The 10,991-nt window shown below is 39.1% G+C and overlaps 2 protein-coding genes across 2 annotated transcripts in view; both read left to right on the top strand.

Annotated features, from left to right (window-relative positions):
* Positions 1–7,885, top strand: LOC100186291 (lysine-specific demethylase 3B; the record flags this gene model as incomplete). The annotated part of the gene is given in 18 exon segments (XM_002122250.5): positions 1–766; positions 934–1,035; positions 1,290–1,404; positions 1,585–1,826; positions 1,918–2,070; positions 2,302–2,410; positions 2,646–2,779; positions 3,074–3,137; positions 3,405–3,494; positions 3,675–3,724; positions 3,958–4,073; positions 4,352–4,529; positions 4,733–4,833; positions 5,774–5,897; positions 6,060–6,193; positions 6,528–6,650; positions 7,034–7,210; positions 7,503–7,885. Coding segments are annotated over 18 exon segments (2,991 nt in total), but the record flags the coding sequence as incomplete, so codon positions are not given.
* Positions 7,886–8,203: 318 nt separating this feature from the next.
* The window catches only part of LOC113475050, a 5,026-nt gene continuing 2,238 nt past the window's right edge, over positions 8,204–10,991 (top strand). Inside the window, exons 1-7 of the mRNA XM_026838471.1 lie at positions 8,204–8,351; positions 8,467–8,577; positions 9,053–9,127; positions 9,455–9,627; positions 9,981–10,101; positions 10,395–10,527; positions 10,950–10,985. Of these exons, the coding sequence (XP_026694272.1) occupies positions 8,291–8,351; positions 8,467–8,577; positions 9,053–9,127; positions 9,455–9,627; positions 9,981–10,101; positions 10,395–10,527; positions 10,950–10,985 (710 nt within the window). The 5' untranslated portion in view covers positions 8,204–8,290. The remainder of the gene's footprint in view (positions 8,352–8,466; positions 8,578–9,052; positions 9,128–9,454; positions 9,628–9,980; positions 10,102–10,394; positions 10,528–10,949; positions 10,986–10,991) is intronic.

The following is a 10,991-nucleotide window of genomic DNA, read 5'->3' on the forward strand; positions in this document are numbered from 1 at the left end:
AATCATCAGAACAACCCCCTAAACCATAACAGGGAGCCAACACCCCAGGAATCAACGCAACGATTTCTGGTTTCACCGCAAATAACACGAAGGGTGGCGCCCAAGGTTTCAGCGGACCCGTATGTGAATGGACTTAATGCAACAGGGTTGTTAAGTATGTCTGGTATGAATGTGGTGTGGCCGACTTCATCCGATAATTGCTACCCTGGTGCTCCTAGCAAACATGTCTTGAAGAATGCATTGCTTGGTCTGAGTAATGGGATATCCATCACTTACCCCACTAGTGGGAAATACCACAATGGTGGCATATCATCCACACAACAAGCACCCAAGCTAATCGAGTCTCCTGAAATTAAAGGTGAAGAGACAAAGGTCCCGGGTTCAGGTCCCGCTGGTAGCCCTGAGTCGGACGTGTCAAGTTTGTCGGATTTTTCGTGCGGTTCGAACAAAGTTGTCGACGTGAGGAAAGTAAAGAAGGCGTGGCTGCAACGTCATTCCGATGAATCTGATGACTCGGCTAAAGTTGCCATAAAACGAAAGAACGACGATAATGAGTTGCCATTGAAAGCTACAACCCCCCCACATGCCAAGGTGGCAGAGGATGGATTGTGCCCGCCGAGTAAAAAGCCAAAGAAGAAAAATAAGAAGAAAGAAAAAAGTGACGATTTCGGGAAAAAGAAGAAAAAGTTTTTGACGAAAAGTAAAAAATATTTACTGCAAATTGAAGAGGAGAGTGTTTGTGATGTCATAATGGGAGACAATGAAGGTGAGCAATGGTGATTGTTATGTAAGATAGTGTAATTATGGTAGAGCGCTGGAAGCGTAACCAGAAGATACTGGTACGAGGCTCGATGGTGCCATGTTACATACATAACTTGGTCATATAAAAACCCCACCGTGTGGTTAATGTAACAGCATTATTCCAACCACCAGATGGCCTCCCAGAGTCACTGTTGACTTCCAATGTTGAAAGAGATCGATTGAAAACATCGGGAGAAGCTTTCATACAAGATGCTGCTTGCCATGAGCTGTCAAGTAAGCATGTGGTTCATATTGAGGGGTGAAGCTGTATTTGTGGGTTAATTTTAAACAAGCCAAACCCAAAATTGCGGGTTTAGCAGCCAAACTTTTATTTAACGCTGTACTCAAGTTGTTTTTCACCCATAGCATGTTTCAACGACTGTTGTTTTGTTGCTAATTGCTTAGCTGTTCAAATAATCTGATTTTCGCTATCGTATTTGAAAAGATAAATTATGATATTCCATGTGTTAATGTTCTGTAACCCCCAGGTTATGAAGAAGTTACTTTGTGCAACTCTCTACCTCCACCTAGATGTAGGGAATGCAAGGGAGGAAAAAAGAAGGAAAATTCTGCCGTGTTTTGTAGATTTTATGGATTTAGAAAGTGAGTTGAATAGAATCTATTATTGATTGTCCATAAACTGCTTCAGTGGGGTCTAGATGGTAGCACCCTGGGTGTTGGGGTAATATACCTTCATCCCAGGGTTCAGGTGTGCCTCACTGAAGACCTCACCCTTAAGACAAAATCCATTATTACAACTAAATATCCATTATGACATCATAGACTTGCCTTTGTTGACGAACAATTACAAAGCGCCGGCTTCTGCAATCCTGAGGATTCTAAACCATCAGACCTTCGACTGTGGCTTCCTGCCAATCCCGGCCCCACCTCACCCACCGAGGGGTCAACACCCCACAACAAACTATCGTTACAATCATGCGAATATATTCTATCACGTATTGGGGTTCGTTTCTGTGAGTTGGTGGAAAGTGAAAAGGAAGCCATGAAACTTGCCGAGTCATCGGGTGAGTTGGCCTGGATTCGAACCCAGGACCCCTGGTTCTCCAACCCTGGCCTGGATTTGAACCCCACACCCTCTAATCTCCTCTATTACAGTGAAACCACATTGGAAGCGTCCGATATCTGGTGTACGTGAGATGTGTGACGCATGTGAAACCACGTTGTTCAACATACACTGGGTTTGTCACCACTGTGGGTTCGGGGTTTGCACCGATTGTTATAAAAGTCGACAATCAATGTCAAGAGAAGGTGATGTGATGTATCTTACACCTCATTCATATACTTTAAACCAGCTTTCCGGTTATATTTGTTTAATCACTGTTGATCAATATAAATTGTATAAAAAGTTTCAATATTAGAAATGACTCATCCGGTAAAAATGTGCTGTTGCATTAAAGTTACCATTATTAAAAGCTCAAGATTCAGCCCCCCATTACCCCACCATTGTAAAATTTGTAACCCCGTTATTACAATCGACAGAAATGGAGGAATGCGACGTTGACAAGCGCAACCCCACCCGGTGGTTGAAATGTACGAGGGGAAAGTCACATGACACGATGAGTCTTATTCCTACGCAGATAATACCAAGGTTTGTGATGTCATAATGTGTGATGTCATAATGGCATAAACTGTGTTGAATTTCATGGATCTGGTCTGATCTAGTGCTCATGAAGTTGGAAGATCCTCGTAACAAAATAACATTCAGTATAAAAATAAAATACTGACGATTCCGGTTATTTACCAAATATATCTTTTATAATTAGTTGAATATTTTTGTTTATATTCCGTTGTATTTGTTCCTTTATATAACTAATACATTACAGCTCCTGTTTATTCGATCTCCATGAATTATCCCACCAAGCTTCCAGCAAACTTGGTCTGCCGGTTGATGGGAGTTGTTCCGTGGGTGGCGTTCGTAAACCAACGTTAAACACGTTGTTGATTAATAAACAACTTGGTGAGTTGGGTGTACCAACATGTAATGTGAACATGATTGTTTATTTATCTTTTGAAAAACGATAACAAAGATCAAATTAATTAAAACAACGAAGAGAAGGAAATTAGCAGCAAACAACAATCGATAAACATGTTATGGGAAAATACGTAATATAAAAAACGTGGTTGTTTAAACTCAATTGTCGCTCCTTAAGATCACTAAACAAACAATTTGCCAGAAGATATTTTTTCCACTTAAAATACACCTACGGCAACAACATAAATAACTGTGAACATATGAAAACTTATTTAACAGGCGATCCCAAAATGGAGGTCCATCACCCCCCAACCCCCCCACTTCCTAATATGGATAAAGAAAGGTGACGTCATAATTATATTTGCTGGTTATTGGCGAAATATCTCTTATAGCAAACTATCTGTTGGTCTTATATGTACATGTGTGTCATATATTACACATTTCTATATTAAAACATTGAATGTATCATACATTTAAAAATTGCATAACCATACACGACCAAATATAGAGGGCATATAGGCGTTTGTCTCAACTAAGGTGTCATATACCGACCACACAAATATTAGTATCGCAGATTCAACAACAAATATTCACATTGATATATTTATAGATTCAAGATGTTTAATCAAGACAATCTATCTCCATTAGATGTGTTGGCCAGTGTGGCTGCTGTGAGGGGGGTGGCTGGCTGTAATACAAGGTTGGTATACATGTGTGTGTATGTGTGTGTGTGTGCGTGCGTGCGTGCGTGCGTGGTTGTCACTTTGTTTGTTTGTAATTTTTTTAACATTTTCTGATAGCAATGTAAAGTTGGTTTGTTTGTTATGTTTTTGTGTCGATAACTTAACCATTATTGACGTCAACAATATTTATTTTACAGCGCTGGAAAAGTTGAAAACACGACAGAAAGTTTATGTGAACGATCTCCAGGTGTGTTGGACGTTGGTGACTTATTTTGTATCTTGGGTTTAGCAGCCTTGCTTTTATTAGACACTTTCCCACTTATTGTAGTAGTACGGTGGTATGACCCACATCTAGGTTGTGATGTTGTTTGTATAATATGACGCAGTGGTTAGCTCAATGCTGCTACCATTGTCAGCACGAGTTGTATGAACACGAAATATTTACAATCATTACCACACAGTTACATTCCTACATTACAGCCCCCCAACCCCCACCCACCAACAAATGGTTATGCAATCGACAATTATTACAACTTACCGATGGGAGCGACCATGTGAATGTTGAGAGCTTCCAAACGCAGTGGGGTTATGGTTTGGTGAGTTTTCTTTATTTAATGGCTTTAAAAAATTCTCTCTTGTTGTTTAAATAAATTTGATCTTTACTATTATATTCAAACAGATATATAAAAATTATATTATATTATGTAAAAACCAAGTGCCAACTACTAAAGTAACTGCTCTTATTTGAAAATTTTCCAGTAGTTTTGACTCTGCCTTGTTTTAACAATCGTTATTCTGCTGCTAATTCCCTGATATTTATTGTGTGATTTTGACGCATACTTGAGAATAAACAATATAAATTCATTTATTACAGCCGGTTGTAGCCTCGGGAGCCGAGAAGAAACTGACGCCGGAGTTATGGAAGCCGTCCAATATAAGTGATGAACACGGGGAGGAACCAACAGGAAACGCGCTTGTTAACTGTAGATTGGGGTCAATTATCACCAACGCTCATATCAAGGACTTCTGGAACGGATTCGAATGTATCGCAAGTATGTAGGGGGGTTTATATGGGGCAACGACAGTCATTATAACACAGGTGTTCTGTTTCATACACCTCGTTCCCACTTATGAATTACCACGTATGTAACTTTGTGGCCGAACATATTTTAGGTCTTTTTTCTATTGTTTTTGAAAATCATTGGTTACTATATCCACACACTGGTTGATGCATCATAGATATCATATATCACAGATCGAATGACGGACGACAAAACAGGGGAACGAATGATATTAAAGTTAAAAGATTGGCCGACGACGGATGATTTCCTCGATACGATGCCGCATAGGTTTAAGGTTGGTTCGCTTCAATAACTTCAATAACACAATCAATTATACCTTGTGTACATTTTATATCAAAGTTGGGGCAATGGGCCAATCCTGGCCTAAAGTTAGGCCAAAGGGTCATTTTTGGCCCAAAATTGGGGTAATGGGCCAATTCTGGCCTAAAATTGGGATAATGGGCCAATTCTGGCCTAAAATTGGCATAATAGGCCATTTTTGGCCCCAAAATTGGTGTAGTGGGCCAATTCTGGCCTAAAATTGGGACAATGGGCCAATTCTGGCCTAAAGTTGGCATAATAGGCCATTTTTGGCCCCAAAATTGGGGTAGTGGGCCAATTCTGGCCTAAAGTTAGGCCAAAGGGTCATTTTTGGCCCAAAATTGGGGTAATGGGCCAATTCTGGCCTAAAGTTAGGCCAAAGGGTCATTTTTGGCCCAAAATTGGGTAATGGGCCAATTCTGGCCTAAAACTGGGATAATGGGCCAATTCTGGCCTAAAATTGGCATAATAGACCATTTTTGGCCCCAAAATTGGTGTAGTGGGCCAATTCTGGCCTAAAATTGGGACAATGGGCCAATTCTGGCCTAAAGTTGGCATAATAGGCCATTTTTGGCCCCAAAATTGGGGTAGTGGGCCAATTCTGGCCTAAAGTTGGGATAATAGGCCATTTTTGGCCCAAAATTGGGGTAATGGGTCACACAAGTGGACATGGAATAATGGGCCAATTCTGGCCCAAAATAGGGACAATGGGCCAATTCTTGCCTAAAGTTGGCATAATAGGCTATTTTTGGCCCAAAATTGGGGTAATGGGCCACACATGGCCTAAATGGGATAATGGGCCAATTCTGGCCTAAAGTTGGCATAATAGGCCATTTTTGGTCCAAATTTGGAGTAATGGGCCAATTGTGGTAGTGGCATATAGAATACAGCCCACTAACCCCCTTATACCACAGGACCTGATGTCGGCCCTCCCCCTCCCCGAATACACTGCACGTGACGGCCAATACAACATCGCTGGTTATCTGCCTGATTTCTTTGTTCGACCGGACCTTGGACCTAAGATGTACATCGCGTATGGTGGGTGAGCATATATATATGTGATCATGGTGGATGTTCTATATTGGATTACCATGCATTTAACTAAGTGGGGGATTGTACATACAATCATATTATAACATCTATTACATGAAAAAACTCCAAGGTAAGCATGAATTACACCCAGTATTATACAATGCACAGGTTGGGTGACTGAGAAGGATTGGAACCAAGGAACCACCAACTTACATTTGGATATATCGGACGCTTGTAACTTGATGGTTTATGTGGGGGTTCCTATGGACCAACCTCCTGGTTCATTAAATACGATGTTGGAGGTTGGTGGGGTTATACTTGTGTACATTGTACATGATGAAAATATATACTAGTTGTCACTTTGTAATAAATCATTAACTACCGTGTTATAGGTTGGCGTGTATAAGAAGTAATATATTTACATCTGTGATATATCGTGTGTATATTGCCACAACATCACTCACATGCTGGAGTCAATTATTTATTATATTAGAAATCTCTTCACTTATAATAGTCCCAGTTTAAATTAAAACATTTGAAAACGTAAAATTGTGTCACTTAAAATATATAGGCTGTTTTGTTTGTGTTGAATTATTCTTAAATCCAACTTATGACATCACAACCACCCATTATTAGATAATAAAGGAAGGAGATGTTGATGAGTTTCAGTTGGAACGTTCCAAGACGAGCAAACCTGGTGCGTTGTGGCACATATTTAAAGCTTCCGATACCGATAAGATACGACAACTTATATTAAAGGTAGGAACTTGTATGTTGGTTTTAATCAACTACAACTCACTGTGAGTTTATTGTATGTTGGGTTTAGCAGTCACACTTGTATTAAAATGGAGTAGATTTTCAATAAATAAATAAATTGTATTTATTAATAGATAAATAAAGTTTATGTTTTGTTGGTGTTATATGATTGTTTCTATTCTATATGGGTGAGGTCTACCATGCCACGGGCGGTAACTTGTACAGAAGCCAGAGTTTGCACATTACCTCAACGGTATATATTGTATAAGTTGAAAGAGGTTCATGGTACTTCAGGATCACACAGAAAATCTCTTTTGGAATTTCACACGGACAACATATATACACGCATCTACTGTGTATTAAATTAACATCCAAAGTGTTTGTAGGTGAAAGCTGAGGAGGGCGTTGAAGTTCCGCACGACCACGATCCAATACATGATCAACAAATATATCTCGATAAAACGTTAAGGAAAAGATTGAAGGACGAATACGGTGTCAGCGGTTATGCCATCGTGCAATGCGAGGGTGACAGCGTGTTTATACCAGCGGGGGCTCCACATCAGGTATTGTTGTGTTCATAGTAAAGTTGTCTATCGTTGATTTATGCCGGATATGTCCCTTACCAATAACTACTTTGTTTTTAATAAAAAAACTCAGAAAATTATGTTAAAATATTGAAAAATGGCTGCGTTTCAAACTTGTTTCTTAAGTGCAATGTTGTGTAAAGTTAGCCATAGAAAATGGGTAAATGGTTTTTATAAATATGAATAAAATCCCAGTTCTTTAACAAAGACCTCACCCATATAGAATGTGCTAATATTTAACTTAAACAAACTAACAATTATTCTGCCCCAGGTTTTCAACTTACACAGTTGCATCAAAGTTGCCGAAGATTTCGTTTCACCCGACCACGTTGATAAATGTTTCAAACTTACCGAGGAGTTTCGTCGACTCTCATCCTCCCATTCTAACCATGAGGATAAATTACAACTTAAAAATATCGTGTACCACGCTATAAAGGAGGTCCTAACTTCCATTGCATGGCACGAGGCCAATAATTGTCAGTAAAATGTTACACCCCGCAGTTGTATTGTAACATTCCGTTTCTTTTTTTACCTCCCTCCGTTTTTAACTTTTATGTTATTGTTTTCAACAAAGCAAATTCTTTCTGTGATGTTTGTATATATCAACACTGAACAACCCTGGGTTTTAAAATATACATTTTATCACCAATTTCCTTCGTGTCTCCTATCTGACCTCACTCTTATACAATCAGACAGATTAAGTTGTATTATGAATATATAGTACAATATTACATTGCATTATAATAAACTAATGTAACAAATACATTCATAAATATGTTTATAGAAATTTAGATAATGTATGTGCTGTTGAAGTGTTCGTTTGCTTAGGTCCATAGATATCATATATATAATATATGATATCTATGCTTAGGTCAGATAAATCGGGGATGAATTAAATGCACATGAATGAACCGGTGTCAAAATAAGCAATTGCCGCGCTTTTTAATTTCGCAGAAAATTGTTTTTAAATTAATATAAGTAATTAAACTAAATAGTTTTTAGAGTTTAAAAGCTCGACAGTAAGCATGAGGTATATATAGTTTTCTTAGATTGGAAAAAATGGAAAAGCCGAGGAAAAAGAAGCAAACAGCTGCAAGCGTTGGGGCGGGAACGGTTAAAGGTGGGAAATTAAAATTTTGGAAATAAAAAAATGTAAAAATTATTTGTATATATATATATTTTAGATTTGGATTTTTTGTCAAAATTAAATAACAAAGTTTGTTTCCTTTTCCCAGAAAAACCTAAACCCAAGCCCCCACCAGGCATTAACTTGAAGAAATTGTTCGCGGTTGTTTTTATCATGTTGATTCTTTGTGGAGGGGTGGCTTGTTTGATTGTTTTCTATGGTGAGTTGTGGTGGTAGTAGCTAGTAGAGGTCAATTTAAACATTAGCAATATAGACTACTTTATACATATTTCCCCCATTTGATCTTATGGTTTTCGTCAACAGCTGATTGTATATTAGTACGTACAGACTACAGACCCAAACATTTGTGCCAGCTTACAAATTACCATGTATGTAACTTATTTATCCTCACATGGCGGGCAACGACAATGTAACTTATTTATCCTCGCATGGCGGGGCAACGACAGTCGTTATAACACGGGTGTTCTGTTTCATACACCTCATGCCCGCTTACAAGTTACCATGTATGTAACTTATTTATCCTCGCATGGCGGGGCAACGACAGTCGTTATAACACGGGTGTTCTGTTTTATACACCTCGTGCCAGCTTACAAGTTACCACGTATGTAACTTTATTAGTAACCCATTATTAAGTACAACCGCAATAAACCGCCCACCATGTTTTCGCTCCCCAGTTCTCCCGATGTTCGATGATCCTTGTGCGACACCTAGTGACAGCCAATCAGAATACGATATTTTACTTTGCGAACGTGAGTATGTTGTTTGGCCCAGTGTATCTTGTTTCGTCCAAACTTCTTGTTGTTGGGATGAATGGGTCACTGTACCCCCCGCCCCCATATCACCTTTTGTCAAAACACGGATGTTTTGTTTCATACACCTTGTGCCCGCTTACGAGTTACCACATATGTAAATTTGTGGGTGACTGTTTTTTTGTATGGTAGCATATATATACATACTGTTCACTACTCTTACTGAAAACGACAATGCTAATAAAACCACTTGCAGGGTTTCCACCACCACAACACATTCAATATACACATGTAAATAGTTTTATCAACTATATTGTTGTTACACAGGCATCCACGCAGGAGTGACATGTAGCTTTGATGTCGCCACATGTACCACACCTTGTATACTCGGGTACGAACAGGACGCGTATGAATGTCCTATTAGTTGTAAGTGTGCGGGGGATGGAACGTTTGAGACGGATGTTTCGTTTAATGAAGTCAACATTAAATCTGTGTTAACTGTAAGTTGGTGGGATTGTACATTCTGTTTTATATGAGTGGGGTTCTTGTTGAGGACATGAGATTTATGTCAGAGTTGTCCATTACCCGAACGCCCAGGATGCTACCACTCATAGTGACCACTGGGTTGAAGCAATTGCCGTTAAGTGTCTTGCCCAAGAACACATGCGTTCACAATGGTAGCAGCATCGAGCCTCAAACCTGTACCTTCTGGTTATGAAAACAATACCTAAATAATAAGTTTACAAAATTCCATCTTTCGTATATTTCTAAAGTTACAGTGCTATTTTGTTTATTATAATCATTGAATAATACCCAGTCATAAATAAACGTATATTAAACATTTAACCCACAGTCGTACATACCTGAGGAAGACACCTCGTTTGACACAAGTAGTTCAGTTAGTGCCCATGCCAAGTTATGGGACATTGTTGATGGGAGGGCCGTTGTACCATATGTGTTCGCTAATGACGTTTGTAAGTATTTGGTTGTTTTGGTTGTAATGTCTTTACGCAATCTGTTTTCAATAAAACACAACTTAAAATGGGTTTACTGTATGTTGGGTTTAGCAGCCACGCTTTTAACTGGCACTTTTTGCTCAAGTTGTTTTTACCCATAGCGTGTTTTTAACGACTGTTGTTTTTTGCTAATTCTCTTTTCTTCTTTTTTTAATTAATTTAATCTTTGTCATCGTATTTGAAGAGATAAATAAAATCATGTTTTAATGATTTACCTCACACTAACGCTCCAAGTTCATATTCCCACCAAGACAAAAACCTGCGAGCTAAGACTGCGATCGAAGAAGCCATCGAAGGTTACGCGAACCTCACATGTATTGACTTTAGGGTAAGAAGCGATGAAGATGATTTCCTCGAGTTTGTTGCAAGGGAGAAGGGCTGTAGGTGAGTGGGTTCATTTGCTCATGAACGCTTACTCTTGCGAGAATAGTTACACACATTAACACATTTCTATGAAACAAATCTTAACCCTGTGCACTGATTCATTCTACTTTATGTTTATATTTTGCTGAGATTGGTCAACAATACATTAGTAATCACTAGGTTGGGGCAATAGTAGCAGCAATGAGCCTTGATCCCAAAACCTTCGTTCTAAGAGACCGTAACCACTTTGTCACGGTACGCACATCACCCAACCCTCTTTTTAATAATGTTGTGTAGAAAATTCCAGGAATAGTTTGCCCACCTTACAACACCATAATAATAGTAACCTTGAGCACCAAACCCTGTGGTAGAATGTGGTGACCACATCTCAGGTCACACCACCACATCTCCGGTCCCATGGCTTGTCTCACTGTCTTACACAGGTCATTCATCGGACGCATGGGCGGCAGACAAATTGTGTCGAT

This window comes from Ciona intestinalis, unplaced genomic scaffold (genome assembly GCF_000224145.3).
Source record: "Ciona intestinalis unplaced genomic scaffold, KH HT000093.2, whole genome shotgun sequence".
NCBI classification, from domain to species: domain Eukaryota; kingdom Metazoa; phylum Chordata; class Ascidiacea; order Phlebobranchia; family Cionidae; genus Ciona; species Ciona intestinalis.